The following is a 15,962-nucleotide window of genomic DNA, read 5'->3' as shown; positions in this document are numbered from 1 at the left end:
ATCCGGCCACACTAGTAACAGGAAATGTGCTGAACGCTACACGGGAATAGTGTCACATTTCATAACGTTCATTCAAATAGAAATACACGATTTGTTTGCAATGCCGAATAGCTTTCAGAACTCCACCGGTTGAATATTGAAAATCACGAGCTTATATAAAACGTATGAAATTGAAATAAATCGTCGTTGGAACGTAGAATTTCCTGTGACATTTCCGTTAAAGTACGTTTTTGTAACCATGATAGCCTTGTGGTTAAATACTCGGCATTTCAGGGGCAGGCAAACAAATCATCAATTGCTCTAACGGTGAATGAAGAATCGTGCGAAAACAGTGGTGCACTTGAGAGTTCATAAAAAAATGTCAAGGGTACCAAGTCTACCAAAGGGAAGTCTACCGAAAGATGAGACCCGCCATGTTTTAAAAACCATCATGATTCAGGAAAGTTTTATTTACTCCTTAAAACAGTAAAAAAGTTTGGAAAATCCAAAAGTGCACGACTCATAATGCTCATTTAATTATGAAATATATAAAAAAAAAAAAAAAACTTAAGTCGTTCAAAATTAATTGCCGAATAAACAGCTGTAGTAGGAAGAAGGTACTGCACAAGCGCCCCTGGTGGAATAAATGTACATAATATCTATAGATATACAGTCTTGTAGTTTTCGTTTTTTATTAATTGCAATTAAACGACACTGAATTAATTAATCATTCGCATTCAGTGACCTACAATCGTCGATTAGAAATTTTTAACTCAAATGATGGATTTTTTCACAAGTTACAGTGTTTTCAGGTTTCACACATGACGGACAGGAAAATTTTTTGACCTATTTTGGTGTTTTTTTCCAATTCTATTGCAGTAAATCAATTTTTAAAAAGTATGGAATTAATCTCCATTAAATTATCTCGACAATAGTATGCAAAATATCTTGATTCCGTGAACTATCAAGGCTATAATAATAAAAATAGCCGCCAAAATGAAGCGAAAAAAATTTTTCGATCGTAAAGCACTCTCTGATGCTTCGCATCATGAGTCGTGCAATATTCCGTCATACGCAGTTGAACAAACTTACACCCTTATTAATTTTTCGCTCATCCATTGTATAAAACCAACTGAAATTGTCATATTTTGCTTAAAAAGTTAATATTCCTGCAAAAATGTAAAAGTATGATTAAAATAATATTGTGTTAAGAGATGGTATTTGTTTGGTTCTGGCGACCTTTTTTAGCAACTGTTTTTGGAGCCCCCCCAGGAACGGAGGCCCGGGGCGGACCGACTCTCTTCCCCCCCTTAAGCCGCTAGAGATTATATCTTACATTAATTTAGAATATATTTTAAATTGAATTGAGAATTAGTAATTAATTGGTTTAGGACTTAAGTATGTGAGACTTTGTGGGTAAAAAGCATATTTTAAGGAGAAATATGAATATTGAATACTTAGCAGTTCTATTTAGTCAATTATCTGTTCTGATGTGTGTAAAGACTTATGATTATTACGATGATGACTTTATAATTTTCTATTATCTACTTAAGACTCTAAAATATCCCAATCTTATAATCTGTTTCAATACCGTTTAGCTCATTAGGTATGTAAATTAATACCTATGTATATTCATAAAACAATGTATTATTGTTTAACTTTGTAATTCTTCTTCTTCTTACTCCTTTTTTATTTTTACCCGATTGTGGAAGATACTGTTTTATAGTGTATGTTTCATTTTTTGTATATCCTGTATCTATGGCTTCACAGGTTTTAGCATATGAAATGTTTTTGAATTCATCTAAGTTGTAAAAATGATGTAATTAGGCAATATTTTAGCAATTGTTTGTTATAATAAGAGTCTATACTTATGAATATATCTATAGTCACACTAGTGGTGCCCGCGGCTTCGCCCGCATTTTAAAGAAATAATATGACATACATAAAACGGAAAATTTGTACCTGCATTGGAATGACAGTGGTGCCATCTGTCGAAAATTGGTCTTACCAACTCCCAAACCCTCGTGGGCTCTTGGACAACAACTTTGCTAAAGATCATCACTTGATCAAATGCATAGTTTTCGATTCTATAACTACTTACGAATTAAAAAGTAATTAAAAACCTTTTCCCAGGGACTAAATTGTGAATCTAAACCATTCTCAAGTCCCCTTGAACACACACAACAAATTTCATCAAAATCAGTCCAGTCGTTTAGGAGGAGTTCAGTGACATACACACGCACATAAGAAATATACAGGGTTACTGATAATTCGATACATTCCCTTGGAGGGGTAAAAGTAGAGCTCATTTGCAATAGGTTTTGTCATGAAGTACCCTAGCCGATAGTGATTTGTTTTTGAGATATTCAAGTTTTTGTGTTTTTATTTCTAAGTACCGATTTCAGGCAAAAAATAAAATGCTCCTAAGTGAATGTCCCATTTTGATCCTATTTTTGTGCATAATCTTATACCTAACATCGCAACATTTCCTTAAAATGACAATACGCTGTAGTAGTACCCTTAAACTTTACGTTATGGAGGTCAATTTGCTAGAGTTCAATAAAAACACCCTTATTATTTCCACTTCAGGGTGAATTTGGATAAAAAAGATGTATGGAATGTATTGTACAAATGATTAAAATAATAGCCCTATTTCACTAGCTATCCAAAGTGCTACGAAATATTACGGTATTTTTTTAATTAAAAAAGTTATTAGCTAGAAACAACTACTCAGAACATCAGTAATTTTCGGATTCGCATACTGCACTACAATCTTACTGTTCGCCACAGGTAAAGCACATTACCTTAGTTAACACTTTAAACAGTGTTATTGTTGTGATTGTCAATGTAGATAAAAGTTTTATGCCATTTTGGATAGCTAGTGAAATAGGGCTATTATTTTAATAATTTGTACGACACATTCCATACATCCTTTATATGCATATTCACTCTGAAGTGGAAATAAAAAGGGTTTTTTTATTGAACTCTAGCAAATTGACCTCCATAACGTAAAGTTTAAGGGTACTACTACAGCGTATTGTCATTTTAAGGAAGTGTTGCGATGTTAGGTATAAGATTATGCACAAAAATAGGATCAAAATAGGACATTCACTTAGGAGCATTTTATTTTTTGCCTGAAATCGGTACTTAGAAATAAAAACACAAAAACTTGAATATCTCAAAAACAAATCACTATCGGCTAGGGTACTTCATGACAAAACCTATTGCAAATGAGCTCTACTTTTACCCCTGCAAGGGAATGTATCGAATTATCAGTAACCCTGTATACATAAAGATGTGTGTATAACCCATTACAAATTGTAAATCCATTTGTGCTAATCTTGATAATGCATAAAATCACGAGTGTGAGTAGTGTTTGGATACGGTTATACGACTAAATTATATTCAAGTTATTTTTATTATCGAAATAGTTCTACTTTAGCAAAATAGAAATATTTTGTTCATAAGCATACGTTCTACTAAAAAAATATATAATAACTTATTCAAAGGTCTAAGACTTAGTGTGTCTGCTCTCTACTTACAATAATCAACGACAAATAAATAACTATGTAATTTTAAGAATACATTTTAAGAACATGAATTTATTAAATTTTCTTTAGTTTTCTTTAATATCACAGAAAGTCGTTAGAAGACCAAGTAATTACCATTAATTACTCTAAAATGCAATCAGAAATTCTGAGATTTTGCGTAAGAACTTGTTTGGACCCGGTCAAAAATGACTCGAAGCGAACAAAATTACCAAACTTGTGTCTTTCCATGAATTAACCACAATAATATTTCAAAAAGTATTTAAAGAAGAAGGCGCAAACACAGCTTTTATTAAAATTACTTCGAAGTTACAATTTTCAATAAGCGACGATAAACACTAGCCATCAATTTAACAAAACCGTTAAAATTGACCATATACTTCATGGATTATGAAGTCCAATCCGATACATCCAAGTAGATTTTTGAGATTTTTCAAGACAAACTTACAATATATTAAAAATAATGTTTTTGAGAATCGTCATAACTATTTCTATAACAAGGACAGATACCCGCCGAGCGCCCACCTACTTCTATTGATCTTCAAGGACCGAAGAATAAACGATAATAGGCGCATTTGTATCAATAAATGGTCCATCACTTGCTTTTGTATTGAGTGGTGATCAGGAACATCTATAAACGTTGGATATTTCATTACGATTGGTAGCAATAAGGGTGATGTGAAACGAAAAAACATTTGTGTAAAAACGCTTACTTCCTTTATAGGTACACTGACTTTAAGAAATTAAATAAAATCAGAAATACTCTTTGATAAATATATCAACATTAGTTAATAATTAGATCTTCAAAAGATTCGAAAGTCAATTAAAATAATACATTATATCGGAACTTTAAGGGAAAATATAGTGCAATGAGGCACTGAAATTTTGTATAGGTACATATAAAATGCTTCAAAAAATATTTCTGTCTCTTTATAAACCTACAGAGGAAAAAAATCTTAACAAAATCTGTAGGAATATCTCGAAGAAGTACATCCACTTCACTTATAATGGCTGTAATACATCAAGAGTGCGACATGAACTTTTAAGATGTTTAATTACGGAGACAAAATCCCTCATCCAATGCAACCAGAATAGCGAGACCTCTTGATTTATGTAACGGAGACTAATAAAGTTGGAGCTTGGAACTGAAATTTAACATGAGCCTCTCATAACACTTTTTTTGCAGTGTATCTGATAAATGGCCACTGCTGCCTACGTCTCTAGCCAATCCGAGACAGGTGCGAAGTCACCGATTCTACCCTTGGGGAGGAAGTAGTAATGTTTCGTATAAGTATCCATTATTAACGAATTTTTAACCACGCGAACACGTGCAGCGTGCTTCACACCGAATATTCCCTATAATATAGCCCTCGACACCTCTAACATCATATCATGAAGTCAACAATATTTTCAAAGAAGTTATAACAGTTATATCAACAGCTTCTCAAAGAAATAAAACCCAACATATCTGAAAGCCTGAAAGCGCTACGAGTCCAAGTAAAATGGTTTGTTCCAGAAAGATGAATGGGGGCACTCCGTGGTTAGGTCAACAAAGGATGAAATGTAACCGCTGATGAGATATCAGATTAGCTCTGAGAAATGAGCTCTCTGAACAACTCGCTTCCGATAATTCTATTCCGATTTGAAATTTGATAAACGAGCTCGCTTATAAGAGAAATGTTTTTTCTTATTGTGTAGGTTAATAAGGATTTTTCTCATACAGGAAGGATGCCATTATCGGAACTTTAACTATTAAGTATTTATTATAAACTGAAAACATTTTAAATCCTATTTGAAACTATTCATTTCAAAATGTGATCGAGGTATACCTATGTATGACATACGTTCAGTATCAATAATCAATCTATCCAAATTTTGGCTGTCAAAAAGCAAGTTCGACAATTTCAAGTATTGCAAATTGTGAAATATCCATCTTTATTAGTCAAATCATTAGATAGATTGATTACTTAATAATAATGGGCAATAATGTCTACAAATACTAATAATAACATAATCTAAACACACGTCTAGAACTTAAAATTTGCAAATGTTTTGGATTCCATAATATTCAATTTATAAACAGACCTACCGCCGTTAGGTATACAAACAAATAACTATAGATGAAAAACCAGAACATTTTTTCCTGTAATATTTAGGTACAAACACTGTAAATACATCATTCAATAAAAATAATTTCCCTTAACGTGCACGTTTATCGCAGTTTTATTATGATTTCGTACCGATTATGAGAATTGTTTGAATAATTTTCTCCGCTTCAGTCCATATTTTCTAGTAGTGTTTATTTAAATCGGCCTTTGAAAATGGGACGATTTTTAGAAAATTATGCATAATATTTCCGTAAAAATACTCAACATTTCTATGCTATCGTGATGATTTTAAATTACCGCAATTTATTTACTCAGGAAATGTACAATTTACACGGAAATTGTCAAACTTGAAGGTGGTAGAACCCGTTGTGGTTCAACTCCGGCGGCACCACCGCCACACCTATTTCTACCTAATAACAGCAGTGTTAGGCGCTGCTGTGTTCCGTTTTGAAGGGTGTAGTAAGGGAGACAGACCTTTCCGAGGTGTTCCAGCTTAGTCCTCAGGTGTAGCGGCGCATCTGTGGCCGACCTCAGGTAGGAATATCTAATTCTTTCTGGGGTTGATTACAGATGTCCATGGACGGCAGTAGCCATTTACCATCAGATGCACCGCATGTTCGTCTGCTACTCCTATATGATAAAAAAAACTTATCCTGTTTACGTTAAGCATACAATTCCCTGTTGCCTCTGATAAAACTATTTTTAGGAAACTTTCTTAAGGTTTTGAATTTGCTCAAAACAAAAGTTGTACCCAGATAGCGCAAAACCAATAAGAATAGGATCCACAATATTAAAGAAACATTTAGTCTTAAGTATATGGTCCGAAAATATCAAGACGAAATAACGAAATATGCTAAGCTAAAACTCCACTTGACTGCAAACATACTCCACAAACTAGGTTTGCTTAGTTTGCGTCGGATTAATTAGATTTACAACCTGACTTGCGACTAACTTTTGGATTTATGAGAACACCAGCTGTACCTGTGACTTCATTTTCAAGTGCATTATCATTATAGCTTTATGGAATTACTTGACTAATACTTTCTGATTATAGTCGCTCCCTCGTCGTTCTCTAAAAAGTTGAAACCACGCAGTTCAAAATAACTTATGTTGGTCATGATAACGTTTTTCGGGTTTTAGTTTGTGATTTGTCTATCTTATTATTTTTGTCGAAGCCTAGCAACAAGCGGTATCTGACGATTATGTTATCACCATGTACTATAGACAACGATACGCCGAAATGAGTTCCCCATCATAATAATCCACAGTTTCCCATCATAATAATCTTAAAACTATTCTACGAGTACTTACATATTTAAAAATAAATATGAACTAATTTATCAAGTTTTTCAGAAAGAAAAATAGATGTATTATTCGCAGTTCTGACTTAAAATCCCTACCACGTAGGTACCCCTGATTTACTGAAGGTATGCGCAATGCGCATGCTGAAATTAATTAATTAGCATTGGGAAAGGAAAATATCGCGAGGAAACCTCCAATCCTGAGATTTTGCTATTATGTTCTTTTAAGTACGTGAAGTTGTCTACTGTTCAAGTGACTTGACACTTGAGTATCAATGGATTAAACCATTCGTATTTAATGAGAAGATAGTGCAATAGTATAATGTTCAGATAACATTAAAATGTGAGAGTAATAAATTTATATACAAATTTCCTTTGGCGCATTCATTGGAATTTTTCATAACGCATTGGCCAGACTGGCCAAGTTGGCTTTAAGAAATGTTACTTTATGAGTCCTTCCTAGGTTTATGTTTTTTAAACGATCGGTTTTGCTATTACTCTTTCAAACATAATATATTACCCATTTATTGTCCATTTACCAGCTTATGTTTTTATTACCAAAACTCCTGTCATTAAAAGATGTAGATAATGAAAACACATTTCAAATATAAAAAAGCGAGCGTATGATAATAATAAAAGATGGTAAAACTATTTGCAGAACACATCTGATTCTGCCTTAAAACACAACAGCCTCAGCAGGCTAATGCGGCCGAGTTTCAACTGTGGTTAAGTAGATTCAGGTAATGCTCCTGTTTTGAATGAAATCGTTGACAGATATACAGACAGACAGTTCCCAATGCCCATGGGTGGCAGTAAACTTAACATCTACCATATCATATTAAATATTTCATCATCATCATTCTAAATACAAAACAGATTCAAAAACCACTCACCGTTCTATCCAGGAGCCAGCTCGCGGGAAATATCAGTGGCACGTATGTCACCATGTACACCATCGACGTCCACGACACCAACGTGCTCGGCACGCCATAGTATTTCACCACGATGTCGTTTATTATTGTATACTGCGTCCATTGCAAAGAGTTCGACGCAGAGTAGACTACAAAGAAAGCCAGCATAACCCAGCGTATTTTGTACACTTTGTATGTAGAACTACTTGAGTCCAGCACCAGTCCATCCATGACGCTGCCTGATATTTCAAGGCTACTTCGTTCGTCACTGAGGTACAGTTTAGGATTCGTTGGTTCCGAAGGATTCTCAATCTCATTACGTTTCTCCTCAGTCTCTAAAGGCATCCTCAGTCTTTAAGTTATCAAGTACACTACAGTAAATTTTTAAGTCTGATTTGTTATTTTCCTTAAGTCGTACTGTGAGACAGCTCGTTTCACTAATGATATCACACTTTTGGTCCCACGGTATATTCAGTCTATTCCAGGTGATCCGTCTAACACCACGTTTCACTGATGTTTGACATGATTTTATCAGTCTTTTGTATCGCCGACAATCAGGTGATTTTTCAGTAAGTTGTTTCAAACGGTTATACTATCGATAACGTTATCATTTACACGGGTAATCAAAGGAATCGCTTCAGTAATCTTGTACTTTTTATTCCGCCTTTGGAGTTCATTGGCATGCAACCGGATAACATATGATATTTTTGTTTCAGTTGTGAAGATATTTTTAAGTACTGTCTCTATCTCGTATATGTCGATGAAGGTGAAAATTGTGAATAAAATGCATGAAGGTACATTACGACTACATTATTGGACATCAGAAAGACACTATACACTCAATCAATAAATAAGCAGCCGCGGAAAATTACATAAATTTATTCGTCAGTTAGTGCACCACAGGTCGCTACCGAGCGAGGCGGTGTTCCACACACGGTTTAACTGAACAGATAACGCGAGATAACAAGACAATAACAAATAATGTCATCTTCTATACCTACGTGGAATGTTTACTTTAGGTTAATGATAACAGCTGCAATTTTACTAAAAGCATAACTCACAATTAATGAAATCCATCCCCTTAACAAAACCTATGTAAGTAGGAAATATAATAAAAGAAAAAATCAAATCCAAAAGAGGAGTTATATTCTGAAAAACATTTAAGCATAATGATCAGTCAAAATGAGTATGAAAATGTTTGATGAATGTCGAATCTTTACATGTTACACCAATGCTAGGAGTATTAAGAAGATAATTTGAGATAACTTTTCAACGTGAAAAAATAATGATACTTATAAAATGTATATTTGATTGATAAAATAATCTACAGGCTATTGTAGATATAATGTTATCGTCGTGTATCTTTTCCTATTTAAATATACTTCTATCATAAGTCTTTGTATTTATTCAGGAATAATCTGCAGAAATATGAGAAAGAATACGTACACTCCGAAAACTATCTTGATTATAAATTAATAACATCAATTCAACAACCCTTAAGTTCATTGCTAGCTAGTTCCTTGCTTATTACTATAAGCCTACTCTCAAAAGGTTTTGCCGTCATCACCACACTTAGCTATTCTTGAATAAATCACTTAACATACCATAATCTTCCTTGAACGACAACTTTACTTGAGGAGCAAAAATTTAGCTCCAATGCGACAAATGATCAAAATTTAAATTGCAAAGTGAGGTGAGGGAACAAATTTACAAAAATGGCGGCCAGTATTTACAGCTTTGCATTTCCTGGACCGACTGCGATAAATGATTACACCCGATCTCCGACTCATCGCCGAATTGATCTTGAAGTAATAGTTGCAAAAAAAGACAATTCTAACACTACTCCTACGAACCTTATTGGATTTTATCAGAAGGATACGATAGGGATGGAGCTTACGTATATTATAACATGAATCTATGAGATTTGACCGAGAACCATGACATTAGAGACGCAATTGATGACTCCCTACGTACCGACGTCCAGCGCAACGATACGCATTTACTACTTATATAAAAACAATTTCAAAAATTCCTGTTACAATCCTCTTTTCAGATACTACTTAAGTGGTTAAAAAACCAAAATTTGTCGACTAGCTAGTGGATGACATGGTACGTCAAAATTAAACTATAATGGACCATTTCTTTTGGATTATCTGTTAACAAATGACTTCAATAACTTCAAAATACTTTATATTACTTCAACATTTTTTTAACTATATTCTATTCTTCCTTTTTTGTAAACCCTACACAGGCGAAGACAGCAGCGCTTCCGAGATACGAGAGTTCGTAAAATGAAATGGCGCGATACTAAGCGACTAATCTTTCCGCTCTATTTGTGAGACATTTCTTAGTCTTCTCACATTTAGGTCTTCTCTAAAGATTTATTGAGCAATCGTCTTTGAACTCTACTTGATGATAAAGAAGTTACAGCCGTCTTGAATTTATTTAATAGTGTCATTAGAGATGAAATGACTTTCAATACCTTAAGCCTGATAATTTCTTGAACTTGATTTTACACAATATAGGTGGAATAACGACATTGTGATAACGTTACCATGTAAGTACAAGAAGTGTAATTATATGAAAATAATTTTGATGCGAATATCAATAGTAATAAAGACACTGAAAAGGGAAGGGTGAAAGATAATATGATAATATTTATCCAGTTGATAATGATATGAATAAAATAATAAACCCAGCAAAAAAAATAAGAGCATAAATATTCCATCGAATTTCAAATTCCAATTCAATATTTTTTTATTGATAAAAAGGACATGTAATGATCTATGCATTCTATATACGTATTCTACGCAATCTAGATTCAGATAGGTCTAATTTAAAGCCAAAGTACCAACTAGGACTTGTACAACACTTGTCAGTCAGTACTCCTGGACTTTATAGATATTTTATTCGCCTTTTGATGCGAACATCCATCCTGCGTACCGTAAATACTAATAATTCCGGAACCCGACCCTTTTCGCTTCAAAGGAAGCTAAACAAATTCCTTTATATTGCTCCTCGCTTACCTAAAATATTAAGCCTCATTTATTACGGTGTAGTATAATCAGGAAATCTCGTGAAGGTCGTTTATTAAGTTTGTCTAAATCTTAACATTTTTGATAAGGGCTTTGTTTTTAGAGGGATTCAATTTTCGTTAATTTATTTCTCTTGCTAGTAATTTTTAGCTAATTTTTAATCGTCATCGTAAATGTCCCTATTTATAATAATTTCTTTACAAGCTTATATTCCAGAAACAGTCTGGTAGGAGCGTCCATCCTAGTTTCCAGCTTACAATGACCTCTAAGCCCAACAGAACAACAATTGGTAACAACCGAGATTAAACTGGTTTATGACCATAAAGTACGCCCTTAACTAGCATGTTGAGCCCTTGTGCAATCGCGTGTTCCTTAAATCATTGCCATCACTTGACGCGTCTTCGTAATTTAACGGTTATACTTTTATTACGTACTTCCAATGATTCTTTGATTTATTTAACAAAATGCTAATATTTAAATTATATTCATTAGACAAATATCATTTATATAATATGTAGTTGTACTAGTTAGTAGTAGTTAGTTAGTAGTAAATACGAATGAAATTTATGATATGAGTTATACAGATAAATTATACGGGAACCAACTGAAGTATACGATCACACAACCAAGGTGACCTTAGTCGAGTAACACTCCCCACAGCCTAAAATATTTTATGACCAGATTTTGTCTATTGACTGCCCAATTAATTATATTTCTCTTTACAGTCGACCGTTACTGTTGTCATCGACCAAGATGACCTTGGTTAGGCCGTGTATTCAGGCTTTACACTTGCCCACCTGCAGAATAAGTAGCCGGTAAAAAAGTAGTACTAAGTGTACGAAGCGAGAAAGAGACAGACATATCACACACAGCTGATGAATTGTTTTTACAAATTATTTATCGATAACAACACTATACTATACCGGTAACAGAATAAAACTGGCACTGATACACTTAAATCACCTTTTCTTAAACAAATAGTACGCGGCTCACAATAATATCACAAGTACACGCTATTATAATGTTCGTCTCGCATTGAATCGCGTCCGATTGACGTATGCTCTGATTGCTAAGTGGTATTTCATTAATGATGGCCCGATCCTTCCCGCCAATGGAAGAAAAGGCACAAAGACCGGCGTCATAGGTTAATGTTTTGTTGCGGTATTTTTATTTAGATAGTTTAGAGGTTATTATTTAGAGGTTAGGGACGCGACACGACAGCTGCTTGGGCCGGCGGAGCGCATGCGCGGCCGGCGGTGTGCCATGTCTGGATACGTTCAAAAATTAGAAAACACTAAAAATATCTTTAGAGATACGCGAAATAGTCGTACTTTACACTTCATTTTAATATTAGCAAAAAACATTGCAATTTATTAGCGATATGTCTTTTCACGCCACGTCTATACTTTTTCAGAACATATTAACAGCGGTATATACTCCCCGTAATCTTTTTATAGATATTCGCGAACAGACAGTATTTTTGGCAATAACTAACAACAAAATGAAACATCTCGCTGCAAGTATATTAACAATTCTTGGAAATACTTGCTGCCGCCGTCTAAATAAGAAAAGAGGTGATAATGTTTATGCTCTGCCAGACATAATCACAACTGCAGTAAATAATGCGAGAAACACTACTTTTACGAGCTCCAATCATCGACATTACCTGAGGCAAACATTAATTTTCCACTGCTAATTAACTTGTATGCACCGATGACTCATGGTTAACCAATTCAAAGTCGTGAAGACAATATAGGTACATACATGTCAACTCTTTTTCCATTGAATTGAAGGGTTGGTTAGTGTTAATACTTCCGAGGACTTCCAACTTAGTTCTTCGGGTAGAAACTCACAAAATACACAACTCAGTCTGCCCGCGAATGTTACAGGTGAGGATGGAATTCACTCCAAAAGATGGGTAGCAGCGTCTTCTTCAAAGTGCACCAAATATTTTTGGGCAGATTTTATGCCCAGCTGTGATATTCTAATTTCTGACAAATATGTTCGTGCACGAGGTAGAATGAACACTTAACATAAGTCCGGATCCAAGGTAGTTTGCTATTTCCATCACAATTTTTATCTCGAATGAAATGAATACGCAATGAATTCGTTGTACTACAATAACTACTTGTTATGAACCGGTATGTCGATAAAAATGTAAGACCCACTGCTCCTTTGCGAGCCCCCTTGGTTATTTGGCAACCCTTTTGTATAAAACGAGTTTGTACCTTGACACTTTGTATACATGGTGCAGAACAACTGGGTACCTACTATTGTAGCGTAGGTTGAATCAGGCCATTAATTTATAATGCGCAAATTACGTGCACTTATTTTTAAGATCATGTCTGGGACTCGAACCCTAGACTTCTAACAGGAATGCCATAATTAATACCACAAGGTTATCTCTTCTGATATTTTCCATTCGTCCAAGGTATGTCACAAATTATATAAGTACCTTCTGACATTTATATTTTTTCCAAAATGTTAACTAAGGAATTGTTGTATGTAGTTGAAGCATAACAACTCATACTAGCATAAACAGAATTATTCCATTAGTCATTCACAAAAAGCTATCGGGTTTGATAAAAACGATCGATGGTGCTTCACGGTCATTGTACAGGATAACAAATGGGCAATCGATAATAACTCAATCAGTGCGTAACAGTAGCAGACATGTCAAAATAAATTTAGGAAGTATCCTTATTTTTCTCAAATTCATTTAAAACTGCATTAGTTGATGGATTTATTTAAAATTATGATAAAAATGTAAAATCGGAAAAAAAAACAAAGTAATTATGTGTGCAAACCTCATTGTGATAGTATTTAATATGTAACTTGTAAACTCAGTGTGCTGTGATGTATAAAAGACACAAGCAACAAAGTAACAAGGTAAGTTACTTCATTAATTGTCAATAGTCTTATATATAATTTAACCATAGTTAGTCGTGCCAACTCATCTTTAGATATAGCGACTGCATGAGATACAGTTGTGAATCCGAAGGTGGCTTCATCATGAACCATTCTTTTCCATTATTGGAGATAGGTACTAAATAATTGTATAATTCTTATAAGGCAATGCTATTTTACTGGTAAGAAATTCGATCAGGAGGATCGGAAATTCGAGTCCGATGTACCTCCGATTATTAAAAGTTATATTATGTGTATTAAAAATTAAATTTCACTTACTTAGACGGTAAAGGAAAACAACATTGAACAGTAATAGGTAGATGATGAAGAAATTAACTCTGTAACATAATATAAAAATAATAATACTTCCTCCTATCTTTCATATCACCCATAGTTTTACACATACAAACACCATTAATTCCTTTCTAATTCCGTCAAGTGCTTAATCTGGAATCTGTTTCTATTTCTAATTTATCTATTTGCAAAGCTATAACGGGATTTTCTAGTTCAATCAGATTTACTTCAACGACAAGCATTTCCTTTTACGCGGTGTATCTCCGCTTACTTTTAAAAACCAGACATCGACAAATTTGTTAAAATAAAACATGTAACTAGTTTTGAAAAGTGATAGGGAATGTACTACATGATATAAGACTAAAGGTTACGTACCTTGTACCTGTTGATATAATTCTGTCTTGTTTACATTTCATATTATGATTTTTGTAAAGTAAGTAGATACGGGGTTTGCATCAATGGGTATTTGTACTTTAGTCCATATAGGGCAGCATACGTGTAAATAATGATTGTAGATACGTTACTCCTTTTGAGAAGTGAACATTTAGAAACAGGAATTTTCTGTTAGGAACGTAAACGTACGAAAACAAAAATGTTTTAAAAGTTATTGGTACTAACGCCTGATGAAAGAAAATAGCTAACAATATAACCCAATATCACAATAAGGTTTGAACAAGGCATAATTTGAAGGTCTGTTGATACTTTTTTTTAAATATAGGAGGATTAGACGAGCATGCAGTCCACCTGATGGTAAGTGGCTACTGCCGCCCATGGACATCTATAATCAACCCCAGATAGGATTAGTTATTCCTACCTGAGGTCGGCCACAGATGCGCCGCTACCCCTGAGGACTAAGCTGGAACGCCTCGGAAAAGTATGTCTCTCTTACCACACCCTTCAAAACGGAACACAGCAGCGCCTAACACTGCTGTTATTAGATAGAAATAGCTGGGGCGGTGGTGCCGCCGGAGTCGAACCATAAAGGGTTCTACCACCTTTAAAACCGAACCTGAACCTGAACTTGAGAACCGAATTACAGTAAGCGATTGATTTATATACGTTTAATGCTTCACCATAAAGAAGCAATAACAACTGTAATACTTCTGAAAGGATTCAGCCTGTTAGGTCATAATATATGTACCTACCTTCCTAAAGAAGTCAGTCGGCATATATTCAATAGAAGCAAGAACTGTTTCATACTAGAAATGTATACCTAGATCCTTAGAAATAGCAATAAATTTTTGATTTGTTTTACGCTAACCTCTTATTATTTAAACGTCTATTTTTCATAATATTTAGTTTTTGTAGAAATGAGAGTAGAAAGCTTAAGCCATCATTTTCTATCGTTATAGAAAGAAAACATTTTATAAAATGGTGCGACAACTCAATTTCACCGTCATATTGGAAACGACTATAAAAGAACAAGTCTTAAAAGCACTTAGCATATTTTATCCACGATTGATTTAATTTCCATTCCAGGGAATGAAATTGTGGCGGGAGTGCAGTTCATAATGGATTCCGCCCATTGATTTAGTTCGGCGGCGTGCACATGAGAGTCACTTGCTTCAGGGAGGGAGGTAAGTGCGTATATTTTATGTATGTATGTTTAGTATGTATGTATGCCTAGAATTTTACTACCACCTTCAATGTTTAGTAGGAAAATTTTGGAAGTGATGTATAGGTCGCGTGTCTTATCCTCGGCTATTCTCGTCAAAAACTACTTGCATGAAGGCACTAATTCTAGAGTTAATAGAGCATTGATAGATTAGTTGTTGAAATTTGGATTCTCAATCTTTGGGTACAAGGTTCGAATTTTTGCGAAGTTATGTAATTCTGAGAAAATAATTAAGGGAAAGTAAATCATCAATAAATACTTAAA

At 34.2% G+C, this 15,962-nt stretch overlaps 1 protein-coding gene across 3 annotated transcripts in view; it reads right to left on the bottom strand.

Annotated features, from left to right (window-relative positions):
- The window catches only part of HisT (Histamine transporter), a 58,428-nt gene extending 46,380 nt beyond the window's left edge, over positions 1-12,048 (bottom strand). Inside the window, exons 1-2 of one of the 3 annotated variants that reach the window (XM_073091443.1) lie at positions 11,806-12,048; positions 7,830-8,511 (exon numbers count right to left, since the gene is read on the bottom strand). In XM_073091443.1, the coding sequence (XP_072947544.1) occupies positions 7,830-8,192 (363 nt within the window). In that variant the 5' untranslated portion in view covers positions 8,193-8,511; positions 11,806-12,048. The remainder of the gene's footprint in view (positions 1-7,829; positions 8,512-11,805) is intronic. The other 2 variants (XM_073091456.1, XM_073091448.1) reach the window with 2 other exon arrangements.
- Positions 12,049-15,962: the final 3,914 nt, after the last annotated feature.

This window comes from Epargyreus clarus, unplaced genomic scaffold, assembly GCF_041222505.1.
Source record: "Epargyreus clarus isolate Ecla_fem2 unplaced genomic scaffold, WU_Ecla_fem_2.2 ptg000003l, whole genome shotgun sequence".
Taxonomy (NCBI): Eukaryota; Metazoa; Arthropoda; class Insecta; order Lepidoptera; family Hesperiidae; genus Epargyreus; species Epargyreus clarus.
Note: the sequence above shows the minus strand (reverse complement) of the source record. Positions and strands in the feature narration are given on the sequence as shown.